Source organism: Arctopsyche grandis, chromosome 1 (assembly GCF_051622035.1).
Source record: "Arctopsyche grandis isolate Sample6627 chromosome 1, ASM5162203v2, whole genome shotgun sequence".
Classification (NCBI taxonomy): domain Eukaryota; kingdom Metazoa; phylum Arthropoda; class Insecta; order Trichoptera; family Hydropsychidae; genus Arctopsyche; species Arctopsyche grandis.
Genome location: NC_135355.1, coordinates 9,998,420 through 10,018,403, shown reverse-complemented (window position 1 = coordinate 10,018,403; position 19,984 = coordinate 9,998,420). Strand labels below are relative to the sequence as shown.

Below are 19,984 nucleotides of genomic sequence, written 5' to 3'. Positions count from 1 at the left end.
GTATTTTCCCAATTAACAACGCTTTTAAAATTCACTAGATATAATTTATCCGTATCAACATATGTATGTAGATACAAATCCATAATCTCTCAATCTCGAGATCGATGTATATATGTATATTATCATATTTTTGTTTATCCATTATATAATAATTACTTTATTCATTAATTATATATTAATCAGTCTATTTAACCATTATATATTAATGTCAAACACAATAATTCTACTGCTTCACTCGAATCAACCAGGAAGGGCGAATTTCCCGACATTACATACATCGACACGGGTACCTAGTCTTGTAAATATTCCATCGTTGACAAATTTTCAGTTGTTGAATAAACCTTTCGATATAACTTACTAGTTGTTTTACCCGGCTTCGCTCAGTATTTCTAATATAAGCAGTTTAAACATAGCGAATCTAATAGTAAATATTCATTTGTTTTTTTATTAAATTTATTTGAATCGAAAAAAATATACATATATCGAATCGCCATCATAGAAACATTGTTTTGTTTTCTACGTTCCTGTTTCAAAAATACTTACATACAAACATACTTACATACAAAGTCTCTTTCGAAATTATATATTAGATTTTTAATATGATACGATTCAATTATTAAAAAATAAATTTCAAATAAATAAATTTATATGCGAAAAAACCAATGACAATTTTTAATCTTTTTTCTAAGTGAATTTTCGGAGCTAAATTGAACCATGTCACAATTAAATATATCCGATTTTTTTATCACAAATTAAAGCACACTGATTACAATTTAAATTTTGCGAAACACAGACACTTTTACGCGACTCAAATATTGTAAAATTCATCACGAATAACGAACTACCAAAACTTCGATCCGTTAGTTTCTAGAATATGTACATATGTATGTATCTGTATATATATGTATGTATGCATTTGTGTATAATACACTGAATTTTTAAAATTACCTATTACTTGAAATAAGCAAAAAATCGCCTAATTCATGAAAAATGCAAGCCCGTTGCTTGGGTATAAATTATTTTGCCTATTTCATGCATTGAACAATGGAGATAGTAGCGCTCCGAAGGTGTTTTTTCGTCGTATCCACATCGTTTGTTTTTCTATTAATTATTAATAATTGGCAAATCTCTTGATTCTTCACTACATGTAGACGTTGTTTATACTGATTTTGAAAAGGCCTTTGATAAGGTTGACCATGGCATTCTCATTCGAAAGCTTTCTAATTTTGAGTTATCTGGTAATTTAGTGCGTTTTTTCACAGATTATTTGGCAAACAGAAGGCAGTATGTTTCTTGCGGTATTCATCGATCGGATGAATATCACGCTTCATCTGGTGTACCACAAGGGTCTAATCTTGGTCCATTATTGTTTATTTTGTTTGTTAATGATATTGGTATGTCGATTGTTTGCTCTGGATTTCTTGCTGATGATTTGAAGATTTTTAGAGCGATCGGTTGTCATTCTGACTGTGTGGGATTGCAGGATGACTTAGAATTACTATCTGAATGGCCTTTAAATAATAATCTACCATTCAGCTTGACTAAATGCCATGTTATTTCCTTCTCAACGTCTCTTTCCCCTATTGAGTTCGCTTATATGCTTCGGAACTATCAGTTAACGTGAACTGACTCAACTGTTGATCTTGGTATAATGTTTAGGAGTGACTTCAAATTTTCGACTCATATTTCTGATATGTGCTGTAGGAATACCAAAATGCTTGGATTTGTTTTGCGCAATTCTCACTACTTCCAAGATCCAAGTATAATGGTGTTACTTTATTTTTCGCTTGTCCGGAGCATATTGGAGTTTGGGTCTGTAATTTGAAGTCCCACTGAAATTAAATTCTCTCTTGATAGAAAGAGTTTCTTAGACAAAATTTCTTAGATGCCTTTATATGAAGAAATATAAATATTACCCTATTTATTTCCCACTGCCTTTTTACAAGGTATGCTAGACTTTGACTCACTATCTTCGAGAAGAATTATTGCCATTTCCAAATATTTCTTTGGAGTATTAAAGGGAAGAATCGACAATCCTTCGATTTTATTTGAATTTAAATTTTCGGCGCCTGAATGCGGTAGAGCTTTGCGTCATTATTTACTTTTCCAACGCATTTCTGCGAAAACGTCTGCTTTCAATAACTCGTCTCTTGTAAAGGCTATCTGGTTCCTCAATATGATTGATGAGCATTTGGAACTGTTCAATTGTCATGTTGATTAGCTGGTTAGGTTCTTAAGATTCAACACGAAACTATTTGAATGAGATGAATGATTGGAATTTTTATTGTTTTTATTTTGTTATTTTCTTTCTTTTGTTTTGTAAAACTTGTATGAAGCTTTGGGGAAACCTGTCAAGTCACACTGGTCATTTTATTGTTATTATTATTATAAATAATAAATTAAATTAAATGAATATAAAAATAAATCAATCATTAACTACAGATGTGTTCATTGCCATTTACTATGCGAAAAAATCTAAAACTACGTATTAAACGAAACGTATGAATTTTAACAAAATATATTTTCACGATTTACAATTTTTGGAAAATTCATTGGAAATAATCAGTATTCAGTACGCATACAGTACTAATATTGTACGCAATAATTCATTTATCAAAGTAAGTACCTAACAGTGTATGTTGATAGTGTTTAAAAAACACCATAATTAAAAGCAGACCAGCAGCATAGATCAATGGCTAGCGTGTAATGCTTTCAATTGTGTGGTCACGTTTCAATCCCTAGCTGTGTGGCTGGCCAGAACCTGGATATGTCACTCCAAGGTCAATCGTGTCCTATTATTGAAACGGTTTATCTGGTTTCATAGAAACGGTTCCAACAAATTGGCAACACTGTCCTATTTCTCACAAAATTCGAACTTGCAGCATCTCGAATTCACTGATTTATACAATGCTGCAAATTTATCCATAGATGTCTAGCAAATTTGGAGTTTTTTAGCATCTCGAAATTCGGTGATTTATAAAAAAAAATGCTGCAAAATATGCAAATTTATTAAAAATTTTCAAAATGTATCCATAGATGTCTCTATGACGATCTGAATTGATAGCTCTATAATGCTTTGTTATAAATCGTTTATCAATGTTTTTAATTTGCCAGGAAGGTGCATTAGTTCTTCCTGGTATATACGTATTTAAATAATTTACAAAAACATAATTAACTATACAAAAAATATGAGTTGAAAACAATGTGCGACATATCCTGCCAATTCATTTTTAAATCATACCAAAATGACTTTCCGACCTGTCATGTTGACGGTTTAAAAACTCCATAAAGTGGCCAATTCACGCATTCGGTGGATACTTTTTTTTCAAAGATAGACAATTTCACAAATTAGGCGTAACATACATATTGTTGTTGTTTCTTTTTTTTTTGTAAGATAGGTGTGACGCATTGTCAGGTCAAGTTGGTCATTAATTTGCTATTTTTATTATTATTTGTTCATTTTTTATAATAATAAAATAAAATAAAATAGATAAAGTAGAACCTGGCAACTGCCGTTTCATTATTTTCAGCCCTCAAGATTTTCAGTTTGATAATCTCTATGAATTTTTCTTTTTTGTTCATTTTAATCCTTGATTTTATGAAAATTAGTATGGTGGCCAAAAGCTTTCTAAAATTTTTTAATACGGGACAGTAGAATGTCCCGTATTAAAGTAATTTTTGGTAAAAAAAACTATAATTATTACATATTTGAGAATATTTTTTTGTCTTTGCAACACTGAAGTTGTAAATGTGTATATTATATCTATCGGTGCGCTCCGTTTTACCAACTTGCAATATCTCAAGACTCGTTTTTTCAACTTTTCTTCTGCTTGAATAAGAGTTTTAATATTGTATACAAAAATGTTTTTTGTATAAATTTACGTATATATGTAATATGTATCTTTGTTATACGACATGTTTACCACTCATACATTTTTAAGCTAAATATTTAAAACATTTAAAAAAAATAATTCTTACTTTATTTTTTTAATAATTAAGTTTATCTCGTAAAATAAGTATTTTAATATATAAAACATTTTCGTATATGTGTTTTGTACATATACGTTTGTACAAAGTCGACGACGAAATACACCGAAAAAGTTGGGAAAACGAGTCTTGAGATATTGCAAGTTCGTACTTATAACCAGTGGCGGCTCGTGGATAAGATATCTGTGGGTGCTGCGGTTGATTAAAAATAAAAATAAATGTTTATTCGGATTATATTTTACTATTAACATCAAAATTATGTAAAAAATGTATATGTATTTTATTTCATTAAAAAATTGATTCTTCTGTCTTTTTTCCTTTTCCTTGAAAAAAGGTCTATCACCTATTCATTAAATTTTTCACTGTTCATAATCATTTTTTTTTCAATTGACAGCATAGACAAAGCCGTCAATCTTTCCTGAACCATTGTGTTTCTTATATATGTATGTCTGTATTCTATATATTGATGAAAAACACCGTTCTGGCTCTGAGGTAGTTGAAGTTGTAAGCAGAATTTGAATAAGTTTTGCTATTTCCACACAAACTTTGCATAAATTGATTGCAAAAATAAGTTTTAAAAATATTAATAAATCATTAATACTATGCATTTCTTTCCTTGAGTAAAACACTTCTAATTCAGTTTGAAGTTTTTCTTTATCTAGCATTGGATATGATTCAACGGTTAGTAGTAGATCTTCCATTGACATTTTCTTTCAGTACTTTTCAAAATTTTCTTTATTAAATAATTTCACAGCTATTAATTGATTATAAAAAGTATATTTCTCTTTTATATCCTTAATAATAACATCGCACATATTTTTGGCTTCTTGAGACTGAGATGAAGACAATTCGCTGTAATAATCTCGTATTTATGTATATAATGGCATTAGTAAAGCATTTTGAATAAAAGTTTTCTTTAATTCAAAATGCATCGATATTACTAGATTGCATTTGGTTGTAAATAATTTCTACATGCGGTATTAATTTGTGAAAAAGTTCTAACCAAAATAAAAAATTGTCATCATTTAATGTATTCAGTAAATTGGTAGAATCTGTTATTGTTTTATCGGTATTTTCGGAAAAAGATTTAAGGTCTTGAAAATATTGCCTCAACTTCTCTTGATTTTGATTTAATACACCTGATTCTGTTTCGAAAATAGGTGCAAATATCGCTTTTAAAAAAATTAGTTTGCCAAATAAATTAGAAGAAATAAAACTGTTACAGTGAGGTTTAGAAGAAAGAGTAGAAATGTAGAAAGTGTAAGAGGTGTAGAAGGAAAGACGCAAGCAAAGGAATGACGAAAAATGAGAGGTGTCGGGCGCGCGCATACAACGCAAAATACGTCTCGTACAGCCGGGAGTGGCAGTACGAGACCAAGCTTCTAGCGCGAGCTTCCTCCCCGCGCCCCTCCTTCGCCCACTCGTCATATTCCAACGAAAACCGTACTGCACAAAATCATAAACGATGCCTCACTTTCTGATATTAGTACCGCAATCTATGATCATTATTGGACGTATCGGTGTGCGGGAGAGCTTAATACACGCTTAAATAATATTGATATTTTCATATAATATACATACATTTATGTATATAATAATATTAATTTTTTCTCAATTTCCTTGGGGGTACTGCAGTACCGCAGTGCGTACGGACAAGCCGCCACTGCTTATAACACACATTTCGAAAATTGAAAAGGAAAGAATGTATGTATATAGAAAAAACAATTATTTTAATTAAAATTAGACCTTTTTAAATACATAAAATTGTATTCTAATAAATATACAAATCATTCAGGATAGTAGTTCAGAAAAGCAAAAGAAAATATTTATGATGAAGTTATATATGTAAATTGCTATGAAACTTGCTTACTATACATATTTAAAGAACTGGTGTGAACCTTTAAACAAATATAAAGATTTTAATCATTGTATGGGAAAACCTATTTATCTAAATAATAGTATCTTAATCTTATATAATATCTTATAATTAATCTAATATCTTATTTATGAATAGAACCAAATCATTCTGTTCTAAAACAGTATACAAAAACAAAAAGAGTTTTTACTATGATTAAAGCACAATGGACAGATCAGCCCATTCATTATTTTCCAGATATTATTACTATGTAAAATATGTTATTTACATTATATAATTATAGAAATGTCAGTTGTGACTTTTTTATAATTTTATAAAAGAAAACAAAGAGATTAAAAAAATGGAAATATTATTATTAAGGAAATATTATTGCAATACATACATTTGATTCATTCTTGATTCTATCATTACATGGACAAAAACTTGGTTACTTGGTTACTTACTGATTCTTCACCTAGGATCCAATAAGTAGTTTCAAATTTATGTAGTTACTCCAGTCGAAGTTCAGTCCGATCTTGGAGTTATTACTAAAACGATTTAAAACAGTCAACATACATAAACTCTATCATTAAAAATTGTTATTATTTTCTGTGTGTTTTTAATTGTCTCAGCTTGGCAGCTTTTGGCCTAAATTTATAAAACCTAAACTAGAATATAGACCAAAACTAGAATTTGCTTATTCTATTTGAAACCTTCATTTAAAAAATATATTGTACATGTGTTTAGAAAAGGTCCAAAGAAAAATTGCAAAAATGTCTTCCGAACTTACATACATAAAACACTTTTATGTGATATGAGATTTAAAATAATGAATCTTTCCACGTTGGAAACGAGAAAATGAGAGGTGATCAAATTGAAGTTTATAAATAACCACTATAATTGTCTTATGATAAACTTCCTTAAGTTTAATAATCATACTTATCCGAGAGGTCATTTGAACTCATAATAATTAGAGAATCCATATTTTGAGATAGAGTGGTTAAAATTTATTATTTTATTTCCAAAATGTGCCATATAATAATACATGTATATAAAAACAGACGCGTGTTAGGATGTACATATATGTATTCGTATGTTACATCCTAACAAATTATACGTAACTAGTAAATTAAGGTAACGAAAAACAAATTATTCGTTACCAGGAGCAAATGTTGTACGTAGAGATAATATTATAAAACTTAATATCCAGTTGCAATTTCGGAAGGGGCTTTGTAATTTTCTAATATGTATGCAATTTCAGAATAGACTTTGTAAGGTTTAATGTAACTATATGTATATAAGATTTTTCGATTTCGAAAAAACAAATTTTAGTGTGCCAGAATGTACATATTATGAATTATCGTATATAATAAAAAGAATATGTCGGTAAATATGTATCGTATATAATAAAAACAATATGTCAAAAAAATATGTATGTATGTATATAAATAAACAGACGATGGACAAGTATGGGGAACCAATCACAGCCGAGTATTCGAGACGCTGGGAAGCGTGGTAGTGGGGAAGTGGGAGAGGGGGGGTGTCGAGCGTCATTCGCATTTGTGCCGGGCGCACCGGAGGCGTCGGGGGCACTGGGGGCGAAGCCTCCAGGGCGTCGGGGGTGCTGGGACGAAGCCCCCAGGGCGTCGGAGACGACGAAGAAGCTGGGGGCGTCGGAGTCACTGGTGACGTCGATGATGCACAAAACGTATCACTTCGTAATTCTTAATTTCTAATTCGTGCATCAATTTCGTTCCGAAACCAGCCGTTTCGATTTCGATTCTGGATTCTAGAAGTGCAAACACACACGCATTCATTCATCATTTCAAACGGGTTGGATTTCTAAGTGTATAATGTGCCACTTTTTATCACGATTAATATTACGTGCGCGTGCACCTATAAATTAGATTACATCAGCGGTTTCCAAACTGGGAGGCGCGCCTCCCAGGGGAGGCGCGGACTAGCGCGGCCAGGGGAGGCACCAAATCTTTTTAATAAAAAAATAAGTAAATAAAACTTCATATCGCAGCTTAACAGTAAAAATTCAAAGCATGAATGTTTATTTTTATTTTTCTTTCATTTTTATACATACATTTAATTCCTATTAAAAATTATCCGGAGGAAGATTTTAAAAATTGCGCCTTTGCATACGCTCTGTTTTAGCTAAAGATGCCCATTTAATTGCATATATTCGATATGTCGCGGATAATAATATATTAGAAGATATTATTTTGCAAACCCATTTTTGGGAAGACCACATCCATTGAAATTTTTAATATAATATAATATAATAGACATAAAGTGGAATAATTGCGTTGGACTGTATACCGACGGAGCTCACTCAATGTCCGATACAAAGCAGGTCTTCAAGCATTGGTCAAAAAGAAAGCACCACATGCTATCTGGACGCACTGTATGCTTCACAGAGCAGCTCTAGTGTCAAAAAATATGAGCGAGGAACTGAACAGCATTATTACAAAAGTTATAAAAATTATAAACTAAAATAAAAACAGTCCTTTGAGATCAAGGCTGTTTGCAAAGCTGTGTGCTGATATGGAAACTAATTATACCTCACTTTTGTATTATTGTGAAGAAATAGCAACCTTTCTCGAAGAAAACCAACATGAAGAGACACATTTGTGGAGGAACGATAATTTTATTGTTAAACTTGCCTATTTAGTTGAAATATTTGGAAAATTGAGCAGTTTAAATAAATCAATGCAAGGATCACAAATACATCCACTTGTTTTTTTAGGGAGGCGTACTAGCACAAAGTTTGGAAACCACTGTCTTACATTATACTTATATAGTATGTGTATATATATATATATATATATATATATATATATATATATATATATATATATATATATATATATATATATATATATATATATATATATATATATATATATATATATATATATATATATATATATATATATATATATATATATATATATATATATATATATATATATATATATATATATATATATATATATATATATATATATTGGTATATATATATATATATATATATGTATATATATATATATATATATATATATATATATATATATATATATATATATATATATATATATATATATATATATATATATATATATATATATATACCATTCAAGCACTTCTTTTGTCCACCTTTCGTCCATCCTCCTAGCTACGTGACCCGCCCATTGCCATTTCAATCTCTTCACTCTATCCACTATGTCCACTACCCTTGTCATATTTCTCACCCACGTGTTCCGCTTTCTGTCTTTCCTCGTTATACAAGCATACAGCGTTCCATACTTCTTTGAGTGCATTGGATTTTATTTAGCATCTTGGCGTTCAGTGTCCAAGTTTCACATCCATACGTCATCACTGGCAAAACGCATTGATCAAAGATCCTTTTCTTCAGGCAGAGTTGCATTTTTGATTTAAAAACAGCACTCCATCCTAATTTCATACGTCTCTTTATCTCTTCATTGTTACTACCAGACATGTCAATTATTTGACCTAAATATAAATAATTATTTACTACTTCTACTGGTTTATCATCTAAGGGGATGCTATCAGGCATGCAATATCTATTGAACATTAGTTTAGTCTTATCTACGTTAATTTTTAATCCTACTTTTCTACTTTCCCTGTCCAGCTGTGTTAGTCTGATAAGTAGGTCAGCTGAATCACGAGCTACTAAAACTATATCGTCTGCGAACCGAAGGTGACTCAAAAAGCGACCATTGATGCTTACTCCGGCTGTATCCCAATCCAAGTTCCTGAAAACTCCCTCAAGCACCGCATTGAATAGCTTGGGCGAGATTGTATCTTCTTGTCTTACTCCTTTTCCTATGCTAAATCTATCTGTACCTGAATCACGAGCTACTAAAACGTGAAACTTGGACACTGAACGCCAAGATGCTAAATAAAATCCAATGCACTCAAAGAAGTATGGAACGCTGTATGCTTGGCATAACGAGGAAAGACAGAAAGCGGAACACGTGGGTGAGAAATATGACAAGGGTAGTGGACATAGTGGATAGAGTGAAGAGATTGAAATGGCAATGGGCGGGTCACGTAGCTAGGAGGATGGACGAAAGGTGGACAAAAGAAGTGCTTGAATGGTACCCGAGAGAAGGCAAAAGAGTAAAAGGTAGACCGCAAGGAAGATGGGTGAACGAAATTAGGAAAATGTGCGGAATGAGATGGATGAGTGTTGCGCAAAACAGAGACGAGTGGAAGCGTGTTGGAGAGGCCTTCATCCAGCAGTGGATGGCGAATGGCTGTAAATGATGATGATGATGATATATATATATATATATATATATATATATATATATATATATATATATATATATATATATACAAAAAGACAAAGTAAAAACTTTCATTAAAAAGTTGAAGTTATGGAAATCAAATTTACAAAAGAATGAGTTGGATATGTTTTCACTTTCCAAAGATTTCTGGGCCACAGCCAATATTAAAGCAAGTAAAAAATCTTTTTATCGACCACTTGGATGGTTTAGTGCTGCATATTGATAGAATTATCATGCGATAGCTGACTAAAACTAAAGTTTCAAAATTAATCCAAATATTGGGAAAAGGTTATAAAATAGAATATAAGAAATTGAAATTTACAAATATAAAACAAATGAAAAAGGTAAATACAAAATAAACAAATGAAAATGAAAAGAATGAAAGCTATAATATGATTAAATAGCACATTACATAACTAAACTAAAGTATACAAATATTGGAAATATTGGAAAAATAGAATAGGAGAGTAAATGGATCAATCGGTCAAGATTCTCTTGATGTTAGACCTGAATTGATGTAGGGAAATACCAAATAGATCAACCTCATTCAGCTCTCCGTTAAACATACGATAAACGCGCTGCAGATAAAAATATTTTTGGGAATTAGTATTGAAAGGATCAAGTGAAAAGAGTGCAACGCGTCTAGAGTACCGAACTGGGATTCTGAAATTAACCTTATTCAGTAAATCAGAACAATCAAGGAAACCATTTATAAACTTAAAGAAGAATATATGTAGTATCAGTATGTCGGATTTTTAAAATGTCGGAAACAGTAGAATGGGTATAGGTAGGAAAAAGGTAGCGTAAGGATTTAATAAATTTAAGTTGAACTTTCTCAATACAATTAATATGGGATAAATAAAAAGGTGACCAGATAATTGAGGCAAATTCAAGGTGAGACCTTACAAAGGAAAAATAAAGTAATTTAAGTACATAAGGATCATTAAAGGGTTTTGTTGAGCGGAGTAGGAATCCAAGAGATTTAAATGCTTTGTTGGTAATAAAAGAAATATGTTCAGAGAAATCTAGTTTATTATTGAGTATTACACCAAGATCCTTAATAGAAGATGACGTATTAAGGTTTGAATGATTTAATTGATAGTGATTGGTAATAATTGACTTATTTCTAGGGAAATTTAAAATAGAGCATTTTTCTAGATTAATAAAAAGATCATTATTTAAACAATATATAGAGAATATATATATATATATATATATATATATATATATATATATATATATATATATATATATATATATATATATATATATATATATATTATAAATCCTGTTTCAATATACATTATAAATCCTTATCATGATATATAGCCGTGGACAAACACATACATATATGAGGCCACTTAGGGCATAAAAATGCTTTTGACCGAAAATTCTCGGCATTTGAAAAAGACATTACATTTATTGCATCTTACTAAAAATTAATCTATTGTCTAACACTACTTTCTCTTCCTTGGGTTGCTTATTATTTTTCAAAAAAATAAGAAATTGTATCTTTTACGAAAACCTGTGTTTCGAGAGTACAGATTTTCATTTCGTCGCGTTATTTTTATCGTTTCCGATTCTGTTTTTTTTTTCTTTTTTGATTTTTTAAAAAATGAATTGCATCTTATTTTATTGAAATGTGCCCAAAACACGGGAATCGAGTGAAGACAACAGGAGTCAGATCATTTGAATACATTCTCAAGGGTCGGTATAGATGACATCAAAAGGACATAGTGAGATTGGCTCCATATAAAATCGATCACAAATGGGAAAAAATATTAGGAAAACACTGTGTCAAGATCTAATTTTAACGACCATGTATTCCAAAGTCCCAAAAACGGATCTACCGAGCAAGCTGAAGAAGTAAAAAAAATAAATATTTTCTTCGTGAATCGTAAGAAGACGTCTGACGAATTTTGGATGATAGGGATTCAGAACCAGAAAGTAGCCATTGATATCTTAGATAAACATTTTTATGTATAATAAATAATAATTATGATATTATAAATAATTAACTTTATTATAATTATTTAAAAAAAATTTATTAGCATAAATGGAATTTGTTATTAAATTCAATTGGATTATTTTATTTTATTTACAGAGAGTAGAAATATCAAGATATAATGAAAAAAATTATAAATATATTATTAATGAAAATAATATTATTGTAAAAAAAATAATAAGCGTTTATTTAATGATGTGTAAATGTTTAAATTTCAACTTTTTTGACAGTAAATCAGGTAAAATTAAAAAGCCTGTATTTAATTGATCAGATATAAAAATCGATTGGTCAGTATTCTATATTTAATTTAATTAATTTTAATAATCTACTTTGTTGCTACTCATAATGAATTGAAAAAAATCAATACAATTCAATTCAATCAAGTTCAATTCAATTTCAAATAAAATTCAATTCAATCAAGTTCAATTCAATTTCAAATAAAATTCAATTCAATCAAGTCACGTGAGCATTCTGATGAATCTAATAAAAGTATTTAATAACCAAGTTTGTATATACATAGTTGTTCAATGTTTAATTTAAAAGCTTCTAACAAAACGGCAATAAAAAACTAACCGAAAACTTTTGTGTCCAATTAAAATATAATATTGAAATATGTGTGATTAAAGGATCAAAAGTATTTTAAACTCTTCAGTTAGTTCCCTTGAAATTTTTGAGTTCTGTGTTGATCTACAAAGTAATTTTATTAACAGTTCAAAACAGTTCATAGGGGTTTTTTTCAAACAAAACTTCCGGAATTCCAAATGGAATGTATTGAGTTGAAACGAACAGTATTAAAATGTTGATGTGGTATTTTTCAAACATCCAGATTCGATTCCGTTGTGAATTTTCATCCATACATACAGACATATATATGTATGTATGTATGTACATTCGTGAATGTAAAAAAAGATTTTTAACAAAAAAAATTGTCGCGCGTTTCGATATGGAAAAAAGCGAAAAGTTTGCATTTGACGGTGGACAAATATTGAACGAATTATAAATCGGACAAATATTGCTTTATTCATACATAAAATAAATAAAAGAAAAATTGGTGTGATGGTCGGTAAGCCCTTTATTTGAGTAGCGCGCAGGTGATATAAGTGCGCATCTCCGAGCCGCGCGCCATAGGCCGCTAACACCGCTAGAGAACCATGGCGATCCTCGTCCTCCTCTCTGCTCTGTTCTTCTTCCAGGTCAGACATATTACTACTTGTTTGAAGTGTTACTATCATGGACTTGGACTTGATAGTAACATTTCTCTAGTGTAACACTTCACCCATTCAAGTACTTTGCCACATACAGCTTGCTTCCATACAAAAATAGTTGCTATGGTCATACTCTTTTCACTCACATATCACATTACGTTTTACATATTAAAATATATTTTATATTTCAATTAATCGGAGATCAGTTTTGATAACTTTGCATTTAAATTGTATGTATAATGTTTGATTTATTTATTTATTCTATTATATAATGGATCAATGAAAAATTTTGTACATTGATATAAATATAGGAATAGTAACTACATACATATAATCCACTAATATAACTATCATTTTTTCATTCCATGTCTCAATCTTTTTTTTATATACATACATATAGTTAAATACATATATAGGAGAATATTTGCTTGAAAATCTACGACCAAATTTAGTATACTACTTCATGGAATTTTAACTGTAGACTTCAACATTTTCAGCTTTCACCTACTTACATATGTAGATATTCCGTTATGTTAAATAGCTTTCGTTAAAGGTCTCATTAAATTTTACTATCGCTTTTGATCGATTTATTTTTAGCAATACACAATCCTCAGTATGTGTGTACATACACAGACATTAAAAATTATTAGACGGGCAGGTACTTTAATTCCAGGTATTAGACAAAAGGGTTTTCATAAATACATTGGCTATTTTTAAGTTTGGTTTCAAAAATATTTTTTAAAAATAATTGTATAAAAAGTTAAACAATTTTAGGCCAAGAAACTTAAATAAATATATTAAATTAAATTTTTAAGAGGGTGAACAATTCAAAATAGGGTTCATAATTTCGGATAACGATATAAAAGTGCTTTCATACATGCATGTAATGCAGAGTTTCTAAAAGAAGTTGTAATATTTTCCAAAAAGGGTGAAATGTTTTAATACATGTAGATATTCTAGTAAGCTTACTTCTCATTTTTTTTTCAATTTCAATTTTAATATTATCACGTATATTAAATTACTATCATTCAATTATTTTTTATCGAATTATAAATATTTTCAAACGACTAAGCTTATTGCAATTCATATACATATATGTATGTATATGTATGTGTATCTATGTATGTACATAATATACACATTCGGGTACTTATGTATGTATATATGTATGTAGTTTACTTATCATACAAGTAATTACATTAGAAAAAACGTTAAAATTCTCCTTTTATTATAAGTTATTATCAAGTTGATACCAAACAAAATTTAAATTAAATAAAAAAAAGTATCAAAAAAAAATGAAATGACGTATTTTTCAATTAAATACATTCTGTCTCAACATTCAAATTCAAATAAACTACATGCTACGTACATACATATATATATGATCATATATAATTCTCATCAATTTGTAATTTCTAAAATTGAAAGTGTTGTATTTTTCAATCTACGTAAGTAAGATGTAGAAAGTTTAATAAAAACTCTAATTAATTATTTTTTATCGTTATTTGTAAAATCAAGTTCATTTGATATCATACATATGTTATTGTCACCATTTTGAAAAATGCTCCATCATTAAAAATGGCGAACAGTCACTAAAAAAACCATCGTCTTAAAACATTTAAGACTACGTGCTTTAAATCCTAAAAAAAATAATTTCATCGAGAAACAGCTGCTATATGTCGACAGCCGTAGATGACAAGCCATTAATTATAATCAATTAATGATTAACGCAGCACTTGGGTCAACAATCATTGTTGACCCAATAACTCGTCTTAATGTGTACAAATCGTCAATAATCACACAATAAGTAAATATTGAACAAGAAATACACAGATGTGTCCACTTTTTAAATTGTTTTTCATACATGTTTGTCTTATTTTCAGGCCGCTGCGGCCCACTGCAACGCGTAAGTATTTATTATTTTATAAATTTCAATTGTATACGTCGATTATTCAAATGAAAGAAATTAGTAATATATTACTGTATAATTAATTATACTCATTATTATTTCATTTTGGTATTTTCAGAGGTTTGCTCGAAGCAACCTGGGGACTCATTGAAGATGGTGAGATCGAACCATTCTCTCTCGTTTTGAGAAACAATCTTTTGGAAACCGCAAGCTCTGGTAAGAGTGGTGAGATCTATGCTCTCGGAGCTACCTTAACAGCTGTCAGTGAACTCTCGTGGGTCAGACCTGACTCAGCATGCGCATACTCCAACGTAAGATTCCTATTCAATATGAAAATACCATAATTAATTCAACCATATAAACAAATTTATTACTCATTTGTGTTTAAAAAAAAGTTATCGTCTCATATTTTCAAGCTTTGCTCTGAGGACCCCTTTGCTAGTCAGATGCACACAACGAACTGCTAATAATAAAATTTTTGGATGTATGATAAAAATAACAAAGAAAATTTAACTATCATTTTTATTTTTTTCTAAATTTTATCAATGCAAAAACTATTGCCGTTTATTTTGTACAATAACAACATTAAACTGTGGTGTGGTATTAGAAAAGGTAACACCATACTATATATGTATGTTGAAAGTCTAATCAGTTTCGAGCTTTTTTACTTTATTTTCATTGTAACAAGTGTTAAAAATCTATCTGATCATACTGTACATAAATAAAAGTTTGATAAACAAACGAAATTTAATCTTGCTTTGCAAGACTAGGAAAGGCTTTTCTCGGGGAACATCAGAATTTTCCAATACTTGAGCTAAATTTGAATTTTATTAAATTTTAATTGTTTCGATCGAAGTCGAAATCGAAGGTTGATTAAATATTTTTCGATTACAGAACCCTTAAAAGCTTTTCCAACAAGAAAACACAACCAAATGCTTCATCACATGTCTAAACATATGTAATTGTATTTGTCATAGACACAGTGTGAACTGTGGTAGTGTATAAACTAACTAGTCAATGTGTACACTGTCAAATCTGATCAGTTACCATATACTGGAAAGAAGCTTTGGCTATGAGGCTGACTAGTTAATGCAGACAGGGCTGGCCCGTCGATTTTCAGCGCCCCGGGCAGTAACTAAAATTTGTGCCCCCCCCCCCCCCCCCCTCATAATTTAATTAATTTCAACATAAATTATTATTTTATGGGCATTTAAAAGGGACAACTTTATTTTACTTGTCCATATTACGTCGATAATCATCTATAAATATTAATAATATAATTTAAATCCAATTTTAACAAAAATGATATCGGGTTTTCGAAACCATTTGGGTGACACTACTATGAACAGTCAATATCAGAAAAAAGAAACAGTGCTTTACTTTAAAAAACACTCGTGTTTTCAACATTTTTTTCAATTAATTCTTTAATTTTGCTTAAAAGTAAACGAGGATGAGTAAATGGCGCCCCTTCAGAGTTAGCACCCCGGGCGACCGCCCCTCGGGCCGGCCCTGAATACGGACATTATCTATTCGGCTTTTGTCAAAGTATCCACAATCGTCTACATAGTTCGTATATTTTACGTATATACAAATTATTAGCTTAAAAGAAAATTATAATGTTTTGAAAAAATAAAACAACCTAACATAATTGTCATAATACTTAATTTACGATAGGTTGGGGAGAGTCGTTTTATTTTATTTTATTTAAATGATAAGAATAAAATGCCAAAAATAATGGAGTCGAATATTAATACAATAATTTAATCCTTCGTATCAAAATATATTCTTTACAAATTAGTCTGATTAGAATGAAAAAGACAACAAAGTAGAGAGAAATATGCATGTTATAAGCGAGGAAATATGATATTTCATAAAATAAATTACTTTTTCGAGAAATCACATTTTGCATTTTATGTAATTGAATTTAAAATATTTTATACATATTTCTTTTATATTTTATTCATTCTTAATTACATTACGTGATTATCACATCAAACATATCCTACACTGCTCGACAATGCACATATTATCGCGTTAAGTAAGGTACATACACATGGAATATAGCGATGAACACTTGTCGTTAGTGCGTACAATAACAAGTGATTGTATGTACGAGTATACGTATGTCACAGTGAAATAATATTTCAAGTGAAAATATATTTTCACTGACGTTTCAGTGAAATCTTACATTTTCCAGTTACATTTTCAGGGTTGGTTTTATTCATTTAAGATTAGATTGTTAGGGTTGATATTATTTAAGGGTTAGGAAAGGTCAGGTTAAGTAAGGGTTGGCCCTATTCATTTAAGATTGGGTTGTTATGGTTAAATTTATAGAGTTAAACGTTGTAAATTCATTTGTTTGATACATTTTCACTGCTTGAATTGGTGAAAGTATATTTTCACTTGAAATATGCTTTCACTGCAACATATACATTAGCAAGATTTGACACTTCAGGTGTAACAAAGTCACGAACAATTTCATATATTAAAAAAAGTTCATTTTTTTACAAGGCTTTTATTAACTTCGCATCGCCTTTTGTTCTGTTTTGTTTCCTACATTCTTCCGATTGATTTGAAACTTTGCCATTTTGCGCGATAATAATTTAATCACCGATAGTAATTGAAATCGCTTTCGATAGTCGGGTGGGGAAAAATAATCGTAATAAACACGTTTAACAATGGAAAAATTTGGAGACGATAGCGTGTATTAGTTTATATGTTTGACTTTCCGCTACCCACTCGTTTTTTTTTTCAGATTTGTATTGTTTTAACGCCTATAACTTTATCTTTTTCACACTATATCTTATAATTACATAATTTATTTTATATGTGTTGATTTTTCTTATTAAAAAATTGAATATGATTTCAGCTCATCAACGCTAACCTCAACTTGGGTAAAGGTAGATTGAGTCGCGCTACTCTCAGCAGTGCCATCGACGAATACGCAATCACTCTTGCCAAGGCTGTCGAAAACCTTCGTATCCTCGGACAATCCTGTGTCTTGCCATCACCATGGGTATATTCTTATAACTATAGGCATTCGTTACAAATTTTACAAACATCCTAACACAATATTGCACAATATTTCAGCCTGTACTTGATAACTGCTGCGGCGACTATGGTCGTATCTACCCCTTCGAAGCCAGTTGGGATTCAGTTTCCTCGTTCTCGAGCTCCAAAGCAAGATGTGCATCCCGTGACCTTTACACTGCTCTCAATGCCAGATCCAACAATGTTGGAGCTGCTGCCACCAGCGCTGCCACCACCCCAGCTCTGAGCATCGTCAAAATCATCGAAGGTGACCTCGTCAGCGTACGTATCTTGATTATTAAATTAAAACTTTGTCTTAGATTAAACTATGATACACATAAACTTTAAACAAAATGTACGTTTACTTTGTTTTAGTACTTGCAAGGTGTTACATCTCCAATTGTAGGCTGTGAGTGCACAGGCAGCAGATCAAAGAAATTGAGAACTTTGGCCGGAAAACTCAAATCATCCATTTTCACAGCAGCCAATCAAGTCAAGAGTAACTTATACAGCTCTTGCCACTAAATAACATCAACCCACCTTACCATACTCTTACAAACAATAAAAGATATTTAGTTCACATTGTAAATACAAGTTGAAATGATCAGTGATTTAATACTAACGAACACCTTATGAAAATTTAACTTCATCCGATAAAATAAAAAAAAATCAAAAAAACCAAACGATAGTTTTAATTGATTCGAAACTTGCTAAATTTTTTCTTGTGATATTTTTTGTAATGCATATTTATTGTATTTAAATGTTAGAAACGCTCGAAAATTTATTTACAGGATCGTAAATTTACTTCACAGGTATTCCATGCAATACCAGTGGATGAATTTTGTGAACTATAATATCAAAAATGTCTGTTTTTGTGATTTCCATAATATTTTATAACAGTTCTACCAACAAAACTATTTCTACAAAAATTTTCGAATAAATAAAATTTAGATTCAATAAAAACGGTGTGCTTTCAATTTTTAATTACTTTTTCAACGTATTGTTATATGCTATTCATAAAATTAAAACTTGAGTAATTAATAAGGAACAAACTTAATAAGGAACAAGGCCGTGACTAGAAGTTTAACCCCCCCAATTTGGATTATGTTCTACACAAAACACAAAATCTTTATTTTAATATTTTAGACAAATAAATACATCAGTTTGTTAAGGTTTATAATAGATTTCAGTATATTTTATAATATACTCAGATTTGAAATAGATTTTCTCATTTTATTTAAGAAGAAATGAGGAAATTTTCTTTTAGGATATCTATATATTTAAATAAGTTTAAATATACATATAAGCGATCTATATATATGTACATATGTATTTGAATTGTACATCCTACATTGTAGTTTTTTTACACATTGTTGTCTATTAATACTAGCACAGCACGTACCGGCAACTGCACGTAACCAGCAATATGAAAAGTATTCTTTGGTACATTTTGTATGGTCTAACCTGGCGTTGACGTAACAGCAGTAGCCGACAAAATCTATCCATACTATACTACAGTACATGACACCGTAACGTATCAAGCAAAACCGGTTTTTTTAGGCAACTGGAAATATTCCCGCACATCATGACGCCATAGTAGCGTGTGCACGCGTTTTAACTAAAGTGCGCATGGGTATATGAATATTTTCGGAAACGTCATATTGTAACAAT

At 30.3% G+C, this 19,984-nt stretch overlaps 2 protein-coding genes across 2 annotated transcripts in view; both read left to right on the top strand.

The window, feature by feature from the left end:
• LOC143918160 (uncharacterized) overlaps positions 1 to 19,984 on the top strand; it is a 129,901-nt gene that overhangs the window by 78,551 nt on the left and 31,366 nt on the right. The window lies entirely within an intron of this gene.
• Positions 12,692 to 19,552, top strand: LOC143918205 (fibroin light chain-like). The gene is made up of 6 exons (XM_077439976.1): positions 12,692 to 13,362; positions 15,258 to 15,280; positions 15,402 to 15,594; positions 18,153 to 18,299; positions 18,374 to 18,595; positions 18,689 to 19,552. Exons 1-6 carry the CDS (start codon positions 13,321 to 13,323, stop codon positions 18,836 to 18,838), a joined length of 777 nt encoding a protein of 258 aa, XP_077296102.1. The 5' UTR covers positions 12,692 to 13,320; the 3' UTR covers positions 18,839 to 19,552.